The sequence below is a fragment of the Scyliorhinus torazame genome, chromosome 2 (genome assembly GCF_047496885.1).
Source record: "Scyliorhinus torazame isolate Kashiwa2021f chromosome 2, sScyTor2.1, whole genome shotgun sequence".
Taxonomy (NCBI): domain Eukaryota; kingdom Metazoa; phylum Chordata; class Chondrichthyes; order Carcharhiniformes; family Scyliorhinidae; genus Scyliorhinus; species Scyliorhinus torazame.
The window spans coordinates 13,530,636-13,555,678 of NC_092708.1; the positions used below are offsets into that span (position 1 = coordinate 13,530,636).

A 25,043-nucleotide genomic window follows, 5' to 3' on the forward strand; every position below is an offset into this window, starting at 1 on the left:
CCCACCAGCAGACACCGGTTCTGACCATCCTCCCACCAGTGGACACCGGTTCTGACCGTCCTCCCACCAGTGGCCACCGGTTCTGACCGTCCTCCGACCAGCAGACACTGGTCTGACTGTCCTCCCACCAGTGGACACCGGTTCTGACCGTCCTCCCACCAGCAGACACTGGTTCTGACCTCTCTGTCAAATGCCCTTTAATAATCCAAAATAGCCTCAATCAGTTGAAGACTTCACCTTCTGGATTCCGGGGAAATGAAGCCAATTTTCTCTCATTAGAAATAAATTGCTCGGGTCTTCGCAGCGTCCGGGTGAATGAGTTAACGTTTCCAGCTGACTGTGACTTCTTCAGAACTCAGTTTATTTGGTCTCATCGTCTCACCCTTGGTGAGCCTGGTAACGGTCTGGTGAATGTGCGACATACTCCAGTCGTGGCCAGAATGGTCGGCGTGACCCCAGCTGCGAACTAATCAGGGCTTTGAACAAATCTTTTGAACATCACTTTTATATTCTCGCCCTCTCATTTTATCGACCAAAATTGCCCAATGTGGTTTGAGTGAATGTAACTAAAATTCGGAATTTAAGCCTGTGACTCTGTTACTACGTCACAAAAGTCTGAGAACACGCATGAACAGACTCAAAAACAGCTTCTTCCCCACTGTCACCAGACTCCTAAATGACCCTCGTATGGACTGATTTCATTAACACTACACCCTGTATGCTTCACCCGATGCCGGTGCTTATGTAGTTACATTGTGTACCTTGTGTTGCCCTATTATGTATTTTCTTTTATTCCCTTTTCTTCCATGTATTTAATGATCTGTTGAGCTGCTCGCAGCAAAATACTTTTCACTGTACCTCGGTACACGTGACAATGAACAAAACCAAATCTCGAGGCAAGGTTATCTTTCATTTTATTTCTTTGACATTTGTTGGGTTAGCATTTCTTTAAAAATCTGTCACAGCAAATCAGTATGAATTGTACAAATGTGAAGTCGGTTTGACGATCCTGGGCGATCGCGCCGTGTCCCGCAGCTGATCCCGGGACTGCTCATAATTTCGAAGGGAATTTTCGGGAGAGGAAAGCTTCCAGAATGGACGAGCTCCTGCCTTCGGGAGGAGGCAGCCAGCGGTCGTGATCTGAGGAGAGTTTAAAACAACAGCAGGAGGTAAGAGGATCTTTCTCTGTGACCACGGGAACCCAGTGATCTAATGAAATGAAAATCGCTTATTGTCACAAGTAGGTTCAAATGAGGTTACTGTGAAAAGCCCCTAGTCGCCACATTCCGGCTCCTGTTCGGGGAGGCTGGTACGGGAATTGAACCGTGTTACTGGCCTGCCTTGGTCTGCTTTCAAAGCCAGCGATTTAGCACTGTGCTAAACAGCACAGGCAGTTTAACGCCTCGCTGCAATTCTAATACTGAGCCCAGTGTCGGGGGTGATGGTCCCGTTTACGGCTGACGTTTGAAGTTTAAATATCTATTTCAGAATTAACTTATTTACACAACACCTCCCACAAATTCAGGACTTCGCAAAATGCTTTCTAGCCACTGAAATACTTGCGAAGTTACGATCGCAATATCGGAATCCTGGCTGCCAATGTTTATAGCACAGCAGGCTGGCACTTACAGCAATAAGATAAAGGGTTGGATAATCTGAGGACCCTGGGAATAAGTCCTCTGATTTTCTCTGAATATTGACAGTGGAATCTTTTGTGTCCACTTGGGAGGACAGGCTGAACATCTGTTTATTCTCATCTGAACCTCCAACAGTGCGGCACATCCAACAGTGCAGCACCTCCAACAGTGCGGCACCACCAACAATGCAGCACCTCCAACAGTGCGGCACCTCCAACAGTGCGGCATCCCCAACAGTGCAGCGCCCCAACAGTGCAGCACCACCAACAGTGCAGCACCTCCAACAGTGCGGCACCTCCAACAGTGCAGCATCCCCAACAGTGCAGCACCACCAACAATGCAGCACCTCCAACAGCGCGGCACCTCCAACAGTGCAGCATCCCCAACAATGCAGCATCCCCAACAGTGCAGCACCTCCAACAGTGCGGCACCTCCAACAGTGCGGCATCCCCAACAATGCAGCACCTCCAACAGTGCGGCACCTCCAACAGTGCGGCACCCCCAACAGTGCAGCATCCCCAACAATGCTTCACCTCCAACAGTGCAGCATCCCCAACAATGCAGCACCTCCAACAGTGCGGCACCTCCAACAGTGCAGCATCCCCAACAGTGCAGCATCCCCAACAATGCAGCACCTCCAACAGTGCGGCACCTCCAACAGTGCGGCGCCCCCAACAGTGCGGCATCTCCAACAGTGCAGCGCCTCCAACAGTGCAGCGTCCCCAGCAGTGCAGCGCCTCCAATAGTGCGGCGCCTCCAACAGTGCAGCGCCCCCAACAGTGCGGCATCCCTAACAGTGCAGCGCCTCCAACAGTGCAGCGCCCCCAACAGTGCAGCGCCTCCAACAGTACAGCGGCCCCAACAGTGCAGCGCCTCCAACAGTGCAGCGCCCCCAACAGTGCAGCGCCCCCAACAGTGCAGCGCCCCCAATAGTGCAGCGCCCCCAACAGTGCAGTGCCCCCAACAGTGCAGCACCCCCAACAGTGCAGCGCTCCCAACAGTGCAGCACCCCCAACAGTGCGGCAACCCCAACAGTGCGGCGCCACCAACAGTGCGGCATCCCCAACAGTGCGGCACCTCCAACAGTGCAGCGCCCCAACAGTGCAGCGCCCCCAACAGTGCAGCGCCCCCAACAGTGCAGCGCCCCCAACAGTGCAGAACCCCCAACAGTGCAGAACCCCCAACAGTGCAGAACCCCCAACAGTGCAGAACCCCCAACAGTGCAGCACCCCCAACAGTGCAGAACCCCCAACAGTGCAGCGCCCCCAACAGTGCAGAACCCCCAACAGTGCAGAACCCCCAACAGTGCAGAACCCCCAACAGTGCAGAACCCCCAACAGTGCAGAACCCCCAACAGTGCAGAACCCCCAACAGTGCAGAACCCCCAACAGTGCAGAACCCCCAACAGTGCAGCACCCCCAACAGTGCAGAACCCCCAACAGTGCAGCGCCCCCAACAGTGCAGAACCCCCAACAGTGCAGCGCCCCCAACAGTGCAGCGCCCCCAACAGTGCAGAACCCCCAACAGTGCAGAACCCCCAACAGTGCAGAACCCCAACAGTGCAGAACCCCCAACAGTGCAGAACCCCCAATAGTGCAGAACCCCCAATAGTGCAGCGCCCCCAACAGTGCAGCACCCCCAAGAGTGCGGCATCCCCAACAGTGCGGCGCCCCCAACAGTGCAGCACCCCCAACAGTGCAGCGCCCTCAACAGTGCAGCACACCCAACAGTGCAGCGCCCTCAACAGTGCAGCGCCCCCGACAGTGCAGCGCCCCAAACAGTGCAGCGCCCTCAACAGTGCAGCGCCCCCAACAGTGCAGCGCCCCCGACAGTGCAGCGCCCTCAACAGTGCAGCGCCTTCAACAGTGCAGCGCCCTCAACAGTGAGGCGCCCCCGACAGTGCAGCGCCCCCAACAGTGCAGCGCCCCCAACAGTGCAGCGCCCTCGACAGTGCAGCGCCCCCGACAGTGCAGCGCCCCCGACAGTGCAGCGCCCTCAACAGTGCAGCGCCCTCAACAGTGCAGCGCCCCCGATAGTGCAGCGCCCCCGACAGTGCAGCGCCCCCGACAGTGCAGCGCCCCCGACAGTGCAGCGCCCCCAACAGTGCAGCGCCCCCAACAGTGCAGCGCCCCCAACAGTGCAGCGCCCCCAACAGTGCAGCGCCCCCAACAGTGCAGCGCCCCCAACAGTGCAGCGCCCTCAACAGTGCAGCGCCCCCAACAGTGCAGCATCCCCAACAGTGCAGCGCCCCAAACAGTGCAGCATCCCCAACAGTGCAGCGCCCTCAACAGTGCAGCGCCTCCAACAGTGCAGCATCCCCAACAATGCAGCACCTCCAACAGTGCGGCATCCCCAACAATGCAGCACCTCCAACAGTGCGGCATCCCCAACAATGCAGCACCTCCAACAGTGCGGCACCTCCAACAGTGCAGCATCCCCAACAGTGCAGCATCCCCAACAATGCTTCACCTCCAACAGTGCAGCATCCCCAACAATGCAGCACCTCCAACAGTGCGGCACCTCCAACAGTGCAGCATCCCCAACAATGCAGCACCTCCAACAGTGCGGCACCTCCAACAGTGCAGCATCCCCAACAATGCAGCACCTCCAACAGTGCGGCACCTCCAACAGTGCGGCGCCCCCAACAGTGCGGCATCTCCAACAGTGCAGCGCCTCCAACAGTGCAGCGTCCCCAGCAGTGCAGCGCCTCCAATAGTGCGGCGCCTCCAACAGTGCAGCGCCCCCAACAGTGCGGCATCCCTAACAGTGCAGCGCCTCCAACAGTGCAGCGCCCCCAACAGTGCAGCGCCTCCAACAGTACAGCGGCCCCAACAGTGCAGCGCCTCCAACAGTGCAGCGCCTCCAACAGTGCAGCGCCCCCAACAGTGCAGCGCCCCCAACAGTGCAGCGCCCCTAATAGTGCAGCGCCCCCAACAGTGCAGAACCCCGAACAGTGCAGCGCCCCCAACAGTGCAGAACCCCCAACAGTGCAGAACCCCCAACAGTGCAGAACCCCCAACAGTGCAGAACCCCCAACAGTGCAGAACCCCCAACAGTGCAGAACCCCCAACAGTGCAGAACCCCCAACAGTGCAGAACCCCCAACAGTGCAGAACCCCCAACAGTGCAGCACCCCCAACAGTGCAGAACCCCCAACAGTGCAGCGCCCCCAACAGTGCAGAACCCCCAACAGTGCAGCACCCCCAACAGTGCAGAACCCCCAACAGTGCAGAACCCCCAACAGTGCAGAACCCCCAACAGTGCAGAACCCCCAACAGTGCAGAACCCCCAACAGTGCAGAACCCCCAACAGTGCAGAACCCCCAACAGTGCAGAACCCCCAATAGTGCAGAACCCCCAATAGTGCAGCGCCCCCAACAGTGCAGCACCCCCAAGAGTGCGGCATCCCCAACAGTGCGGCGCCCCCAACAGTGCAGCACCCCCAACAGTGCAGCGCCTTCAACAGTGCAGCACCCCCAACAGTGCAGCGCCCTCAACAGTGCAGCGCCCCCGACAGTGCAGCGCCCCCGACAGTGCAGCGCCCCAAACAGTGCAGCGCCCTCAACAGTGCAGCGCCCCCAACAGTGCAGCGCTCCCGACAGTGCAGCGCCCTCAACAGTGCAGCGCCTTCAACAGTGCAGCGCCCCCGACAGTGCAGCGCCCCCAACAGTGCAGCGCCCCCAACAGTGCAGCGCCCTCAACAGTGCAGAACCCCCAACAGTGCAGCATCCCCAACAGTGCAGCGCCCCAAACAGTGCAGCATCCCCAACAGTGCAGCGCCCTCAACAGTGCAGCGCCTCCAACAGTGCAGCGCCCTCAACAGTGCAGCGCCCCCAACAGCGCAGCATCCCCAACAGTGCAGCATCCCCAACAGTGCAGCGCCCTCAACAGTGCAGCACCTCCAACAGTGCGGCACCTCCAACAGTGCAGCGCCCCAACAGTGCAGCACCACCAACAATGCAGCACCTCCAACAGTGCGGCACCTCCAACAGTGCGGCACCTCCAACAGTGCGGCATCCCCAACAGTGCAGCGCCCCAACAGTGCAGCACCACCAACAGTGCGGCGCCCCCAACAGTGCGGCACCTCCAACAGTGCGGCACCTCCAACAGTGCGGCACCTCCAACAGTGCGGCGCCCCCAACAGTGCGGCACCTCCAACAGTGCGGCACCTCCAACAATGCAGCACCTCCAACAGTGCGGCACCTCCAACAGTGCAGCATCCCCAACAGTGCAGCGCCCCAACAGTGCAGCACCTCCAACAGTGCGGCACCTCCAACAGTGCAGCATCCCCAACAGTGCAGCGCCCCAACAGTGCAGCACCTCCAACAGTGCGGCACCTCCAACAATGCAGCACCTCCAACAGTGCGGCACCTCCAACAGTGCAGCATCCCCAACAATGCAGCACCTCCAACAGTGCGGCATCCCCAACAATGCAGCACCTCCAACAGTGCGGCATCCCCAACAATGCAGCACCTCCAACAGTGCAGCACCTCCAACAATGCAGCACCTCCAACAGTGCGGCACCTCCAACAGTGCGGCACCTCCAACAGTGCAGCGCCCCAACAGTGCAGCACCACCAACAATGCAGCACCTCCAACAGTGCGGCACCTCCAACAATGCAGCGCCCCAACAGTGCAGCACCACCAACAGTGCGGCGCCCCCAACAGTGCGGCACCTCCAACAGTGCAGCATCCCCAACAGTGCAGCGCCCCAACAGTGCAGCACCTCCAACAATGCAGCACCTCCAACAGTGCAGCACCTCCAACAATGCAGCACCTCCAACAGTGCGGCACCTCCAACAGTGCAGCGCCCCAACAGTGCAGCACCACCAACAGTGCGGCGCCCCCAACAGTGCGGCACCTCCAACAGTGCAGCATCCCCAACAGTGCAGCGCCCCAACAGTGCAGCACCTCCAACAATGCAGCACCTCCAACAGTGCGGCACCTCCAACAGTGCAGCATCCCCAACAATGCAGCACCTCCAACAGTGCGGCACCTCCAACAGTGCGGCACCTCCAACAGTGCAGCATCCCCAACAATGCAGCACCTCCAACAGTGCAGCGCCTCCAAAAGTGCAGCACCTCCAACAGTGCAGCGCCCCAACAGTGCAGCGCCCCCAACAGTGCAGCATCTCCAACAGTGCGGCATCCCCAACAGTGCAGCGCCTCCAACAGTGCAGCACCCCCAACAGTGCGGCAACCCCAACAGTGCAGAACCCCCAACAGTGCAGAACCCCCAACAGTGCAGAACCCCCAACAGTGCAGAACCCCCAATAGTGCAGAACCCCCAATAGTGCGGCATCCCCAACAGTGCAGCACCCCCAACAGTGCAGCACCTCCAACAGTGCAGCGCCCTCGACAGTGCAGCGCCCCCGACAGTGCAGCGCCCCCGACAGTGCAGCGCCCCCGACAGTGCAGCGCCCCCGACAGTGCAGCGCCCCCAACAGTGCAGCGCCCCCAACAGTGCAGCGCCCCCAACAGTGCAGCGCCCCCAACAGTGCAGCGCCCCCAACAGTGCAGCGCCCCCAACAGTGCAGCATCCCCAACAGTGCAGCGCCCTTAACAGTGCAGCGCCCTCAACAGTGCAGCACCTCCAACAGTGCAGCGCCCTCAACAGTGCAGCACCCCCAACAGTGCAGCATCCCCAACAGTGCAGCATCCCCAACAGTGCAGCATCCCCAACAGTGCAGCACCCTCAACAGTGCAGCACCTCCAACAGTGCAGCGCCCCCAACAGTGCAGCGCCCCCAACAGTGCAGCGCCCCCGACAGTGCAGCGCCCCCGACAGTGCAGCGCCCCCGACAGTGCAGCGCCCCCGACAGTGCAGCGCCCCCAACAGTGCAGCGCCCCCAACAGTGCAGCGCCCCCAACAGTGCAGCGCCCCCAACAGTGCAGCATCTCCAACAGTGCAGCGCCCTCAACAGTGCAGCGCCCCCAACAGTGCAGCGCCCCAAACAGTGCAGCATCCCCAACAGTGCAGCGCCCTCAACAGTGCAGCACCTCCAACAGTGCAGCCACCCCAACAGTGCAGCGCCCCCAACAGTGCAGCATCCCCAACAGTGCAGCACCCGCAGCAGTGCAGCACCCCCAACAGTGCAGCGCCCCAAACAGTGCAGCCACCCCAACTGTGCAGCACCTCCAACTGTGCATCACCCCCAACAGTGCAGCGCCCCCAACAGTGCAGCACCTCCAACAGTGCGGCACCTCCAACAGTGCGGCATCCCCAACAATGCAGCACCTCCAACAGTGCGGCACCTCCAACAGTGCGGCACCTCCAACAGTGCGGCACCTCCAACAGTGCGGCATCTCCAATAGTGCGGCACCTCCAACAGTGCGGCGCCCCCAACAGTGCAGCACCTCCAACAGTGCAGCACCTCCAACAGTGCAGCACCTCCAACAGTGCAGCACCTCCAACAGTGCAGCATCCCCAAAAGTGCAGCATCCCCAATATTGCAGGATCCCCAACAGTGCGGCAACCAAAAAGTGCAGCATCCCCAACAGTGCAGCACCCCCAAGAGTGCAGCATCCCCAATATTGCAGCATCCCCAATATTGCAGCATCCCCAACAGTGCAGCGCCTCCAACAGTGCAGCGCCTCCAACAGTGCAGCGCCTCCAACAGTGCAGCGCCTCCAATAGTGCAGCGTCCCAAGAGTGCAGCATCTCCAACTGTGTAGCGCCCCCGACAGTGGAGTGCCTCCAATAGTGCAGCGCCCCCAACAGGGCAGCGCCTCCAACAGTGTGGCGCTCCCAACAGTGCAGCACTTCCAACAGTGCAGCACCTCCAACAGTGCAGCGCCCCAACAGTGCAGCATCCCCAAAAGTGCAGCACCTCCAACAGTGCAGCACCTCCAACAGTGCAGCGCCCCCAACAGTGCAGCGCCCCCAACAGAGCAGCATCCCCAAAAGTGCAGCACCTCCAACAGTGCAGCGCCCCCAACAGTCCAGCGCCCCCAACAGTGTGGCGCCCCCAACAGTGCGGCGCCCCCAACAGTGCGGCACCCAAACAGTGCAGCATCCCCAAAAGTGCAGCACCTCCAACAGTGCAGCGCCCCCAACAGTGCGACACCCCCAACAGTGCGGCGCCGCCAACAGTGCGGCACCCAACCAGTGCAGCATCCCCAAAAGTGCAGCACCTCCAAGAGTGCAGCATCCCCAACAGTGCAGCGCCCACAAGAGTGCAGCATCCCCAATATTGCAGCATCCCCAATATTGCAGCATCCCCAACAATGCAGCATCCCCAACAGTGCAGCGCCTCCAACAGTGCAGCGCCTCCAACAGTTCAGCGCCTCCAATAGTGCAGCGTCCCAAGAGTGCAGCGTCTCCAACAGTGCAGCGCCCCCAACAGTGCAGCACCTCCAACAGTGCGGCATCCCCAACTGAGCAGCGCCTCCAAGAGTGCAGCATCCCCAAGAGTGCAGCATCCCCAAGAGTGCAGCATCCCCAAGAGTGCAGCGCCTCCAACAGAGCAGCGCCCCCAACAGTGCAGCGCCCCCAACAGTGCAGCGCCCCCAACAGTGCAGCGCCCCCAACAATGCAGCATCCCCAACAGTGCAGCATCCCCAAGAGTGCAGCATCCCCAACAGTGCAGCGCCTCCCACAGAGCAGCGCCCCCAACAGTGCAGCGCCCCCAACAGTGCAGCGCCCCCAACAGTGCAGCGCCCCCAACAATGCAGCATCCCCAACAGTGCAGCATCCCCAACAGTGCAGCGCCCCCAACAGTGCAGCGCCCCCAACAGTGCAGCGCCCCCAACAATGCAGCATCCCCAACAGTGCAGCATCCCCAACAGTGCAGCACCCTCAACAATGCAGCATCCCCAACAGTGCAGTGCCCCCAACAGTGCAGTGCCCCCAACAGTGCAGTATCCCCAACAGTGCAGCGCCCTCAACAGTGCAGCATCTCCAACAGTGCAGCGCCCCCAACATTGCAGCGCCCTCAACAGTGCACCATCCCCAACAGTGCAGCACCTCCAACAGTGCATCACCCCCAACAGTGCAGCATCCCAAACAGCGCAGCACCTCCAACAGTGCATCACCCCCAACAGTGCAGCAACACAAACAGTGCAGCAACTCCACCAGTGCAGCACCTCCAACAGTGCAGCGTCCCCATCAGTGCGGCATTGGGAGGGTCAGGTTGGATAATGGGCTCGAATCTCTGGAGTGGGACCCACAAGCCTGGCACTTGCATCTTAAGTATCATTCATCACCAATATCACCCCCACCTCAACTGGCTCCGCCCTTGAAACACTGACCCACTGAGACGGTCACAAGCTGGTCTCTGTGTAGCAGCAGAGCGGTTTGACGATTGCACGATAGTGAGTCACGTCAGGAGCAGGCTGGGCTGTGATGCCCACCATTGTTGAATAGCCTGTCATTCACTGGGCAATGTGAAGGGATGGCAGCTTGCTTACAGATGGAGGCTGCAGATGTTTGTCCCTGAGATTTGGGGGGGGGGGGGGGAATGAGGGAGGGGAGACTCTGCTGGGTGAGTAAATGATCACAACGTTGAGATGGTGATGCCCTTACCTGGTATCTCCCACGGGCTGTGATACAGGCTCTGGGCAGCATCGACCTTCACCGTCTCCCCGGTGATGAACGAAGCGGCAGGCGAAAGCAAGAAGCAAACAACAGAAGAAACCTGGAGGGGGTGTGGGGAGGGAAAACATCGAGAGGATAGCTGGGGACAGACAATGGGTCGGTTTGTGAAATGTAGCAGTGAGGACATCGAACACCAGTGGATACGAGTCCAACAACTGTCCATTAAAGGAGTCTGTAAAATCCTGCAGACCGATATGATAACGTGTTTAAAATGGTGAAAGGGCTAACTGGGTAGGTAGAAACAAACTTTTAATTCTTTTGTAGGATGTGGCTTCGCTGCCTGGGCCATCCCTAATTGCCCCGCTCTAATAGCCCCTTCAGAAGGTGGTTGTGAGATGTGAGCTGCCACCTTGGAACCCCTGCAGGCCAGAAGTCAGGGACAACAGATACATGTCACCCTTTAACATTCAACGGCATCACCATCACTGAATCCCCCACTATCAATGTCCTGGGAGTTACCATTGACCAGAAACTGAACTGGACGAACCATATAAATATTGTGGCTACCAGGCCAGGTCAGAGGTTGGGAATCCTACAGCGAGTAACTCGCCTCCTGACCCCCCAAAGCCTGTCCACCATCTACAAGGCACAGGTCAGGAGTGTGATGGAATCCTCTCCACTTGCCTGGATGAGCGCAGCTCCAACAACACTCAAGAAGCTCAACACCATCCAGGACACAGCAGCCCCGCTTGATTGCTCATCCTTCCACAAACAGTCACTCCCTCCACCACCGACGAGCAGTAGCAGCCGTGTGTACCGTCTACAAGATGCAGTAACTCACCAAGGTTCCTCAGACAGCACCTTCCAAACCCACGACCACTCCCATGTAGAAGGACAAGGGCAGCAGATACCTGCGAGCCCCACCACCTGGAGGTTCCCCTCCGAGTCACTCACCACCCTGACTGGGAAATATATCGGCCGTTCCTTCACTGTCGCTGGGGCAAAATCCTGAAACTCCCTCCCTAACAGCACAATGGGTGCACCTACACCACAGGGACTGCAGCGGTTCGAGAAGGCGAGGCAGAAACTGTCAACATTCACTGGAGGCAAAAGGAGGAAATGTTGAGTTCTAGCAACGGAGTGGATAAATGCAACTGGAGCTGCTGGTGTGGCGGGCTAGGGCCAGTATGGACAGGCTGGCCAGAATGGCCTTGTGTTCTGTTGTATCTCTGTGTATTAGTGCATCAAGACAGTACAGTCCAAAGACTTGGGGTCTCACCTCCTCTGGGATTCCGGGTCTCTTGGCTGGGATTTTCGGAATGCTACGTTTGAACAGTTCGGGTCCCAGCTCCTTGTAATTGGCAACAGCTGTTTCTGAGAAAATGAGGCCCTGATAAAGGGAAGGAGATGGGAGTTAAGGAGGAGAGAGAGACCTGGGAATGTCAGCCATTGCTCCTTTCAGGAAACTATGGAGGAAAAGTCCCTTTTACCGAGCCGGTTACAGCAGAACCTCAGTGAGCGAACGAGAGTGCGGCATCGGTGAAAAGTAGACAGAATAACAATGTCCAGAGGCCATATCACAGAATGTGTCACAGAGCGAGAGCAAGAGAGCCGACCAGAGAACAATCCGAGTATTTAAAAACCTATTATTTAATGGAATCTGGGCGTCGCTGGGCTGGGCCAGCATTTATTCCCCATCCCTAATTGCCCTTGAGCTGAGTGTCTCGCTCGGCAATTTCAGAGGGCCAGTGAAGAGTCAGCCACATGGCTGTGAGTCTGGAGCCACGTGTAGGCCAGGCCGGGTAAGGACGGCAGATTTCCTTCCCTAAAGGATATTCAAAAACCAGATGGGTTTTTACAACAATCGACAATGGTATCATGGGGCGCGATTCTCCGACCCCCCCACCGGGTCGGAGAATCGCCGGGGGCTGGCGTGAATCCTGCCCCCGCCGTGTCCCGAATTCTCCGCCACCAGAGATTCGGCGGGGGCGGGATTCGCGCGTCGGCGGGAATCGCGCTGGTCGGCGGGCCCACCCCCGGCGATTCTCCGGCCCGCGATGGGCCGAAGTCCCGCCGCTGTCAACCCTCGCTCGCCGGTGTGGATTAAACCTCCTTTTGAACGGCGGTACAAGGCGGCGTGGGCGGGCTCCGGGGTCCTGGGGGGGGGGGGGGGGGGCGCGGGGCGATCTGGCCCCGGGGGGTGCCCCCCACGGTGGCCTGTCCCGCGATCGGGGCCCACCAATCCGCGGGAAGGCCTGCGCCGTGGGGGCACTCTTTTTCTTCCGCCTTCGCCATGGTCTTCACTATGGCGGAGGTGGAAGAGACCCCCTCCCCTGCGCATGCGCGGGGATGCCGTGAGCGGCCGCTGACGCTCCCTCGCATACGTCGCTCGGCGAAGACCTTTCGGCCCCGGCTGGCCTGGCGCCAAAGGCCTTTCCCGCCAGCCGGCGGAGCGGAAACCGCTCCGGCTCGGGCCTAGCCCCTCAAGGTGAGGGCTTGGCCCCTAAAGGTGCGGAGAATTCTGCACCTTTGGGGCGCCCCGACGCCGGAGTGATCCGCGCCGTTTTTGGCGCCGGGTAGTGGACATGGCGCCAGTTTGCGGAGAATCCCGCCCCGGGTCTGAGAGGAGCTTTCCATTGCAGATTAACTGAATTTACATTACACCATTTGCCGAGGTGATGTTAGAGTATTAAGCCTGGGCCTCTGGACAATACCACTGTCTGTGCCTCGAACAGATTTAGGCCAGGTGCTGTGCTCTGTAGGATGAGACTCAGGTACCCAGACGCACACGGAGACAGAGCTCCGCACCCACAAACATACATATTCGCAGAGGCACGCTCAGGCGTAACACTGACACCCCAAAGGGCGCACACACTGGGGTACTTACAGGAGCCACCGCATTGATTCGCACACCACTGGAAGCACACTCGATGGCCAGACTCTTGGTCAGATTGTCCACAGCTGCCCGAGCTGCTCCCGTGTGTCTTTCAGGTAACGTGAGATAAATAACAGCAATAACTGAGATTCAGTCTGCGATACAATTCACTGAAAGGTATCTCAGTCCACACGCAATTCTCACACTGTCCCCTGGCACAGCAGAGCCAAGAGGGCACAACCCACCAGTGTGCTCACACTGCACTGAGATACACCGTCCCAAAAACACCGCACTGAGATACACCGTCCCAAACACACCGCACTGAGATACACCGTACCAAACACACCGCACTGAGATACACCGTCCCAAACACACCGGACTGAGATACACCGTCCCAAACACACCGGACTGAGATACACCGTCCCAAAAACACCGCACTGAGATACACCGTCCCAAACACACCGCACTGAGATACACCGTCCCAAACACACCGCACTGAGATACACCGTACCAAACACACTGCACTGAGATACACCGTCCCAAACACACCGGACTGAGATACACCGTCCCAAACACACCGCACTGAGATACACCGTCCCAAACACACCGCACTGAGATACACCGTCCCAAACACACCGCACTGAGATACACCGTCCCAAACACACCGCACTGAGATACGCCGTCCCAAACACACCGCACTAAGATACACCGTCCCAAACACACCGCACTGAGATACACCGTCCCAAACACACCGCACTGAGATACACCGTCCCAAACACACCGCACTGAGATACACCGTCCCAAACACACCGCACTGAGATACACCGTCCCAAACACACCGCACTGAGATACACCGTCCCAAACACAGCGCACTGAGATACACCGTCCCAGACACACCACACTGAGATACACCGTCCCAAACACACCGCACTGAGATACACCGTCCCAAACACATCGCACTGAGATACACCGTCCCAAACACACCGTACTGAGATACACCGTCCCAAACACACCGCACTGAGATACACCGTCCCAAACACAGCGCACTGAGATACACCGTCCCAGACACACCACACTGAGATACACCGTCCCAAACACACCGCACTGAGATACACCGTCCCAAACACACCGCACTGAGATACACCGTCCCAAACACACCGCACTGAGATACACTGTCCCAAACACTCCGCACTGAGATACACCATCCCAAACACACCGCACTGAGATACACCGTCCCAAACGCACCGCACTGAGATACACCGTCTCAAACACACCGCACTGAGATACACCGTCCCAGACACACCGCACTGAGATACACCGTCCCAAACACACCGCACTGAGATACACCGTCCCAGACTCACCGCACTGAGATACACCGTCCCAGACACACCGCACTGAGATACACCGTCCCAAACACACCACGCTGAGATACACCATCCCAAACACACCGCACTGAGATACACCGTCCCAAACACACCGCTCTGAGATACACCGTCCCACACACACCGCACTGAGATACACCGTCCCAGACACACCGCACTGAGATACACCGTCCCAAACACACCACACTGAGATACACCGTCCCAAACACACCGCACTGAGATACACCGTCCCAAACACACCGCACTGAGATACACCGTCCCAAACACACCGCACTGAGATACACCGTCCCAGACACACCGCACTGAGATACACCGCCCCAAACACACCGCACTGAGATACACCGTCACAAACACACCGCACTGAGATACACCGTCCCAAACACACCGCACTGAGATACACCGTCCCAGACACACCGCACTGAGATACACCGTCCCAAACACTCACTGAGATACACCGTCCCAAACACACGCACTGAGATACACCGTCCCAAACACACCGCACTGAGATACACCGTCCCAAACACACGGCACTGAGATACACCGTCCCAAACACATCGCACTGAGATACACCGTCCCAAACACACCGCACTGAGATACACCGTCCCAGACACACCGCACTGAGATACACCGCCCCAAACACACCGCACTGAGATACACCGTCCCAAACACAGCGAACTGAGATACACCGTCCCAGACACACCACACTGAGATACACCGTCCCAAACAAACCGCACTGAGATACACCGTCCCAAACACACCGCACTGAGATACACCGTCCCAAACACACCGCACTGAGATACACCGTCCCAAACACACCGCACTGAGATACACCGCCCCAAACACACCGCACTGAGATACACCGTCCCAAACACACCGCACTGAGATACACCGTCCCAAACACACCGCACTGAGATACACCGTCCCAAACACACCGCACTGAGATACACCGTCCCAAACACACCGCACTGAGATACACCGTCCCAAACACACCGCACTGAGATACACCGTCCCAAACACACCGCACTGAGATACACCGTCCCAAACACACCGCACTGAGATACACCGTCTCAAACACACCGCACTGAGATAAACCGTCCCAAACACACCGCACTGAGATACACCGTCCCAAACACACCGCACTGAGATACACCGTCCCAAACACACCGCACTGAGATACACCGTCCCAAACACACCGCACTGAGATACGCCGTCCCAAACACACCGCACTAAGATACACCGTCCCAAACACACCGCACTGAGATACACCGTCCCAAACACACCGCACTGAGATACACCGTCCCAAACACACCGCACTGAGATACACCGTCCCAAACACACCGCACTGAGATACACCGTCCCAAACACACCGCACTGAGATACACCGTCCCAAACACAGCGCACTGAGATACACCGTCCCAGACACACCACACTGAGATACACCGTCCCAAACACACCGCACTGAGATACACCGTCCCAAACACATCGCACTGAGATACACCGTCCCAAACACACCGTACTGAGATACACCGTCCCAAACACACCGCACTGAGATACACCGTCCCAAACACAGCGCACTGAGATACACCGTCCCAGACACACCACACTGAGATACACCGTCCCAAACACACCGCACTGAGATACACCGTCCCAAACACACCGCACTGAGATACACCGTCCCAAACACACCGCACTGAGATACACTGTCCCAAACACTCCGCACTGAGATACACCATCCCAAACACACCGCACTGAGATACACCGTCCCAAACGCACCGCACTGAGATACACCGTCCCAAACACACCGCACTGAGATACACCGTCCCAGACACACCGCACTGAGATACACCGTCCCAAACACACCGCACTGAGATACACCGTCCCAGACTCACCGCACTGAGATACACCGTCCCAGACACACCGCACTGAGATACACCGTCCCAAACACACCACGCTGAGATACACCATCCCAAACACACCGCACTGAGATACACCGTCCCAAACACACCGCTCTGAGATACACCGTCCCAAACACACCGCACTGAGATACACCGTCCCAGACACACCGCACTGAGATACACCGTCCCAAACACACCACACTGAGATACACCGTCCCAAACACACCGCACTGAGATACACCGTCCCAAACACACCGCACTGAGATACACCGTCCCAAACACACCGCACTGAGATACACCGTCCCAGACACACCGCACTGAGATACACCGCCCCAAACACACCGCACTGAGATACACCGTCCCAAACACAGCGCACTGAGATACACCGTCCCAGACACACCACACTGAGATACACCGTCCCAAACACACCGCACTGAGATACATCGTCCCAAACACACCGCACTGAGATACACCGTCGCAAACACACCGCACTGAGATACACCGTCCCAAACACACCGCACTGAGATACACCGTCCCAAACACAGCGCACTGAGATACACCGTCCCAGACACACCACACTGAGATACACCGTCCCAAACACACCGCACTGAGATACACCGTCCCAAACACACCGCACTGAGATACACCGTCCCAAACACACCGTACTGAGATACACCGTCCCTAACACACCGCACTGAGATACACCGTCCCAAACACAGCGCACTGAGATACACCGTCCCAGACACACCACACTGAGATACACCGTCCCAAACACACCGCACTGAGATACACCGTCCCAAACACACCGCACTGAGATACACCGTCCGGAACACACCGCACTGAGATATACCGTCCCAAACACACCGCACTGAGATACACCGTCCCAAACACACCGCACTGAGATACACCGTCCCAAACACACCGCAGTGAGATACACCGTCCCAGACACACCGCACTGAGATACACCGTCCCAAACACACCGCACTGAGATACACCGTCCCAGACACACCGCACTGAGATACACCGTCCCAAACACACCACGCTGAGATACACCGTCCCAAACACACCGCACTGAGATACACCGTCCCAAACACACCGCACTGAGATACACCGTCCCAAACACACCGCACTGAGATACACCGTCCCAGACACACCGCACTGAGATACACCGTCCCAAACACACCACACTGAGATACACCGTCCCAAACACACCGCACTGAGATACACCGTCCCAAACACACCGCACTGAGATACACCGTCCCAAACACACCGCACTGAGATACACCGTCCCAGACACACCGCACTGAGATACACCGTCCCAAACACACCACGCTGAGATACACCGTCCCAAACACACCGCACTGAGATTCACCGTCCCAAACACACCGCACTGAGATACACCGTCCCAAACACACCGCACTGAGATACACCGTCCCAGACACACCGCACTGAGATACACCGTCCCAAACACACCACACTGAGATACACCGTCCCAAACACACCGCACTGAGATACACCGTCCCAAACACACTGCACTGAGATACACCATCCCAAACACACCGCACTGAGATACACCGTCCCAGACACAGCGAACTGAGATACACCGTCCCAAACACACCGCACTGAGATACACCGCCCCAAACACACCGCACTGAGATACACCGTCCCAAACACAGCGAACTGAGATACACCGTCCCAAACACACCACACTGAGATACACCGTCCCAAACACATCGCACTGAGATACACCGTCCCAAACACACCGCACTGAGATACACCGTCCCAAACACACCGCACTGAGATACACGGTCCCAAACACACCGCACTGAGATACACCGCCCCAAACACACCGCACTGAGATACACCGTCCCAAACACACCGCACTGAGATACACCGTCCCAAACACACCGCACTGAGATACACCGTCCCAAACACACCGCACTGAGATCCACCGTCCCAAACACACCGCACTGAGATACACCGTCCAAAACACACCGCACTGAGATACACCGTCCCAAACACACCGCACTGAGATACACCGTCCCAAACACACCGCACTGAGATACACCGTCCCAAACACACCACACTGAGATACACCGTCCCAAACATACCGCACTGAGATACACCGTCCCAAACACACCGCACTGAGATACACCGTCCCAAACACACCGCACTGAGATACACCGTCCCAAACACACCGCACTGAGATACACCGTCCCAAACACACCGCACTGAGATACACCGTCCCAAACACACCGCACTGAGATACACCGTCCCAAACACAGCGCACTGAGATACACCGTCCCAGACACACCACACTGAGATACACCGTCCCAAACACACCGCACTGAGATACACCGTCCCAAACACATCGCAATGAGATACACCGTCCCAAACACACCGTACTGAGATACACCGTCCCAAACACACCGCACTGAGATACACCGTCCCAAACACAGCGCACTGAGATACACCGTCCCAGACACACCACACTGAGATACACCGTCCCAAACACACCGCACTGAGATACACCGTCCCAAACACACCGCACTGAGATACACCGTCCCAAACACACCGCACTGTGATACACTGTCCCAAACACTCCGCACTGAGATACACCATCCCAAACACACCGCACTGAGATACACCGTCCCAAACGCACCGCACTGAGATACACCGTCCCAAACACACCGCACTGAGATACACCGTCCCAGACACACCGCACTGAAATACACCGTCCCAAACACACCGCACTGAGATACACCGTCCCAGACTCACCGCACTGAGATACACCGTCCCAGACACACCGCACTGAGATACACCGTCCCAAACACACCACGCTGAGATACACCATCCCAAACACACCGCACTGAGATACACCGTCCCAAACACACCGCTCTGAGATACACCGTCCCAAACACACCGCACTGAGATACACCGTCCCAGACACACCGCACTGAGATACACCGTCCCAAACACACCACACTGAGATACACCGTCCCAAACACACCGCACTGAGATACACCGTCCCAAACACACCGCACTGAGATACACCGTCCCAAACACACCGCACTGAGATACACCGTCCCAGACACACCGCACTGAGATACACCGCCCCAAACACACCGCACTGAGATACACCGTCCCAAACACAGCGCACTGAGATACACCGTCCCAGACACACCACACTGAGATACACCGTCCCAAACACACCGCACTGAGATACATCGTCCCAAACACACCGCACTGAGATACACCGTCCCAAACACACCGCACTGAGATACACCGTCCCAAACACACCGCACTGAGATACACCGTCCCAAACACAGCGCACTGAGATACACCGTCCCAGACACACCACACTGAGATACACCGTCCCAAACACACCGCACTGAGATACACCGTCCCAAACACACCGCACTGAGATACACCGTCCCAAACACACCGTACTGAGATACACCGTCCCAAACACACCGCACTGAGATACACCTTCCCAAACACAGCGCACTGAGATACACCGTCCCAGACACACCACACTGAGATACACCGTCGCAAACACACCGCACTGAGATACACCGTCCCAAACACACCGCACTGAGATACACCGTCCGAAACACACCGCACTGAGATATACCGTCCCAAACACACCGCACTGAGATACACCGTCCCAGACACACCGCACTGAGATACACCGTCCCAAACACACCGCAGTGAGATACACCGTCCCAGACACACCGCACTGAGATACACCGTCCCAAACACACCGCACTGAGATACACCGTCCCAGACACACCGCACTGAGATACACCGTCCCAAACACACCACGCTGAGATACACCGTCCCAAACACACCGCACTGAGATACACCGTCCCAAACACACCGCACTGAGATACACCGTCCCAGACACACCGCACTGAGATACACCGTCCCAAACACACCACACTGAGATACACCGTCCCAAACATACCGCACTGAGATACACCGTCCCAAACACACCGCACTGAGATACACCGTCCCAAACACACCGCACTGAGATACACCGTCCCAGACACACCGCACTGAGATACACCGTCCCAAACACACCACGCTGAGATACACCGTCCCAAACACACCGCACTGAGATTCACCGTCCCAAACACACCGCACTGAGATACACCGTCCCAAACACACCGCACTGAGATACACCGTCCCAGACACACCGCACTGAGATACACCGTCCCAAACACACCACACTGAGATACACCGTCCCAAACACACCGCACTGAGATACACCGTCCCAAACACACTGCACTGAGATACACCGTCCCAAACACACCGCACTGAGATACACCGTCCCAGACACACCGCACTGAGATACACCGCCCCAAACACACCGCACTGAGATACACCGTCCCAAACACACCGCACTGAGATACACCGTCCCAAACACACCGCACTGAGATTCACCGTCCCAAACACACCGCACTGAGATACACCGTCCCAAACACACCGCACTGAGATACACCGTCCCAAACACACCGCACTGAGATACACCGTCCCAAACACACCGCACTGAGATACACCGTCCCAAACACACCGCACTGAGATACACCGTCCCAAACACACCGCACTGAGATACACCATCCCAAACACACCGCACTGAGACACACAGTCCCAAACACACCACACTGAGATACACCGTCCCAAACACACCGCACTGAGATACACCGTCCCAGACACACCGCACTGAGATACACCGCCCCAAACACACCGCACTGAGATACACCGTCCCAAACACAGCGCACTGAGATACACCGTCCCAGACACACCACACTGAGATACACCGTCCCAAACACACCGCACTGAGATACATCGTCCCAAACACACCGCACTGAGATACACCGTCCCAAACACACCGCACTGAGATACACCACCCCAAACACACAGCACTGAGATACACCGTCCCAAACACACCGCACTGAGATACACCGTCCCAAACACACCGCACTGAGATACACCGTCCCAAACACAGCGCACTGAGATACACCGTCCCAGACACACCACACTGAGATACACCGTCCCAAACACACTGGACTGAAATACACCGTCCCAAACGCACCGCACTGAAATACACCGTCCCAAACACACCGCACTGAGATACACCGTCCCAAACACACCGTACTGAGATACACCGTCCCAAACACACCGCACTGAGATACACCGTCCCAAACACACCGCACTGAGATACACCGTCCCAAACACACCGCACTGAGATACACCGTCCCAAACACACCGCACTGAGATACACCGTCCCAAACACACCGTACTGAGATACACCGTCCCAAACACACCGCACTGAGATACACCGTCCCAAACACAGCGCACTGAGATACACCGTTCCAGACACACCACACTGAGATACACCGTCCCAAACACACCGCACTGAGATACACCGTCCCAAACACACCGCACTGAGATACACCGTCCCAAACACACCGCACTGAGATATACCGTCCCAAACACACCGCACTGAGATACACCGTCCCAAACACACCGCACTGAGATACACCGTCCCAAACACACCGCAGTGAGATACACCGTCCCAGACACACCGCACTGAGATACACCGTCCCAAACACACCGCACTGAGATACACCGTCCCAGACACACCGTACTGAGATACACCGTCCCAAACACACCACGCTGAGATACACCGTCCCAAACACACCGCACTGAGATACACCGTCCCAAACACACCGCACTGAGATACACCGTCCCAAACACACCGCACTGAGATACACCGTCCCAGACACACCGCACTGAGATACACCTTCCCAAACACACCACACTGAGATACACCGTCCCAAACACACCGCACTGAGATACACCGTCCCAAACACACCGCACTGAGATACACCGTCCCAAACACACCGCACTGAGATACACCGTCCCAGACACACCGCACTGAGATACACCGTCCCAAACACACCACGCTGAGATACACCGTCCCAAACACACCGCACTGAGATTCACCGTCCCAAACACACCGCACTGAGATACACCGTCCCAAACACACCGCACTGAGATACACCGTCCCAGACACACCGCACTGAGATACACCGTCCCAAACACACCACACTGAGATACACCGTCCCAAACACACCGCACTGAGATACACCGTCCCAAACACACCGTACTGAGATACACCGTCCCAAACACACCGCACTGAGATACACCGTCCCAGACACACCGCACTGAGATACACCGCCCCAAACACACCGCACTGAGATACACCGTCCCAAACACAGCGCACTGAGATACACCGTCCCAGACACACCACACTGAGATACACCGTCCCAAACACACCGCACTGAGATACACCGTCCCAAACACACCGCACTGAGATACAGCGTCCCAAACACACCGCACTGAGATACACCGTCCCAAACACACCGCACTGAGATACACCGTCCCAGACACACCGCACTGAGATACACCGTCCCAAACACACCACGCTGAGATACACCGTCCCAAACACACCGCACTGAGATTCACCGTTCCAAACACACCGCACTGAGATACACCGTCCCAAACACACCACACTGAGATACACCGTCCCAAACACACCGCACTGAGATACACCGTCCCAAACACACTGCACTGAGATACACCGTCCCAAACACACCGCACTGAGATACACCGTCCCAGACACACCGCACTGAGATACACCGCCCCAAACACACCGCACTGAGATACACCGTCCCAAACACACCGCACTGAGATACACCGTCCCAAACACACCGCACTGAGATACACCGTCCCAAACACACCGCACTGAGATACACCGTCCCAAACACACCGCACTGAGATACACCGTCCCAAACACACCGCACTGAGATACACCGTCCCAAACACACCGCACTGAGATACACCGTCCCAAACACACCGCACTGAGATACACCGTCCCAAACACACCGCACTGAGATACACCGTCCCAAACACACCGCACTGAGACACACAGTCCCAAACACACCACACTGAGATACACCGTCCCAAACACACCGCACTGAGATACACCGTCCCAGACACACCGCACTGAGATACACCGCCCCAAACACACCGCACTGAGATACACCGTCCCAAACACAGCGCACTGAGATACACCGTCCCAGACACACCACACTGAGATACACCGTCCCAAACACACCGCACTGAGATACATCGTCCCAAACACACCGCACTGAGATACACCGTCCCAAACACACCGCACTGAGATACACCACCCCAAACACACAGCACTGAGATACACCGTCCCAAACACACCGCACTGAGATACACCGTCCCAAACACACTGCACTGAGATACACCATCCCAAACACAGCGCACTGAGATACACCGTCCCAGACACACCACACTGAGATACACCGTCCCAAACACACCGCACTGAGATACACCGTCCCAAACACACCGCACTGAGATACACCGTCCCAAACACACCGTACTGAGATACACCGTCCCAAACACACCGCACTGAGATACACCGTCCCAAACACACCGCACTGAGATACACCGTCCCAAACACACCACACTGAGATACACCGTCCCAAACACACCGCACTGAGATACACCGTCCCAAACACAGCGCACTGAGATACACCGTCCCAGACACACCACACTGAGATACACCGTCCCAAACACACCGCACTGAGATACACCGTCCCAAACACACCGCACTGAGATACACCGTCCCAAACACACCGTACTGAGATACACCGTCCCAAACACACCGCACTGAGATACACCGTCCCAAACACAGCGCACTGAGATACACCGTTCCAGACACACCACACTGAGATACACCGTCCCAAACACACCGCACTGAGATACACCGTCCCAAACACACCGCACTGAGATACACCGTCCCAAACACACCGCACTGAGATATACCGTCCCAAACACACCGCACTGAGATACACCGTCCGAAACACACCGCACTGAGATACACCGTCCCAAACACACCGCAGTGAGATACACCGTCCCAGACACACCGCACTGAGATACACCGTCCCAAACACACCGCACTGAGATACACCGTCCCAGACACACCGTACTGAGATACACCGTCCCAAACACACCACGCTGAGATACACCGTCCCAAACACACCGCACTGAGATACACCGTCCCAAACACACCGCACTGAGATACACCGTCCCAAACACACCGCACTGAGATACACCGTCCCAGACACACCGCACTGAGATACACCGTCCCAAACACACCACACTGAGATACACCGTCCCAAACACACCGCACTGAGATACACCGTCCCAAACACACCGCACTGAGATACACCGTCCCAAACACACCGCACTGAGATACACCGTCCCAGACACACCGCACTGAGATACACCGTCCCAAACACACCACGCTGAGATACACCGTCCCAAACACACCGCACTGAGATTCACCGTCCCAAACACACCGCACTGAGATACACCGTCCCAAACACACCGCACTGAGATACACCGTCCCAGACACACCGCACTGAGATACACCGTCCCAAACACACCACACTGAGATACACCATCCCAAACACACCGCACTGAGATACACCGTCCCAAACCCACCGCACTGAGATACACCGTCCCAAACACACCGCACTGAGATACACCGTCCCAGACACACCGCACTGAGATACACCGCCCCAAACACACCGCACTGAGATACACCGTCCCAAACACAG

General features: G+C 57.1%; 1 protein-coding gene across 3 annotated transcripts in view; it reads right to left on the reverse strand.

Moving 5' to 3' along the window:
* Window positions 1-897: 897 nt before the first annotated feature.
* The window catches only part of pecr (peroxisomal trans-2-enoyl-CoA reductase), a 91,279-nt gene continuing 67,133 nt past the window's right edge, over window positions 898-25,043 (reverse strand). For 2 of the 3 annotated variants that reach the window (XM_072468679.1, XM_072468678.1), the window contains exons 5-8: window positions 13,056-13,152; window positions 11,448-11,558; window positions 10,157-10,268; window positions 898-1,140 (exon numbers count right to left, since the gene is read on the reverse strand). In XM_072468679.1, coding sequence (XP_072324780.1) covers window positions 1,052-1,140; window positions 10,157-10,268; window positions 11,448-11,558; window positions 13,056-13,152 — 409 coding nt within the window. In that variant the 3' untranslated portion in view covers window positions 898-1,051. The remainder of the gene's footprint in view (window positions 1,141-10,156; window positions 10,269-11,447; window positions 11,559-13,055; window positions 13,153-25,043) is intronic. The other variant, XM_072468680.1, reaches the window with a different exon arrangement.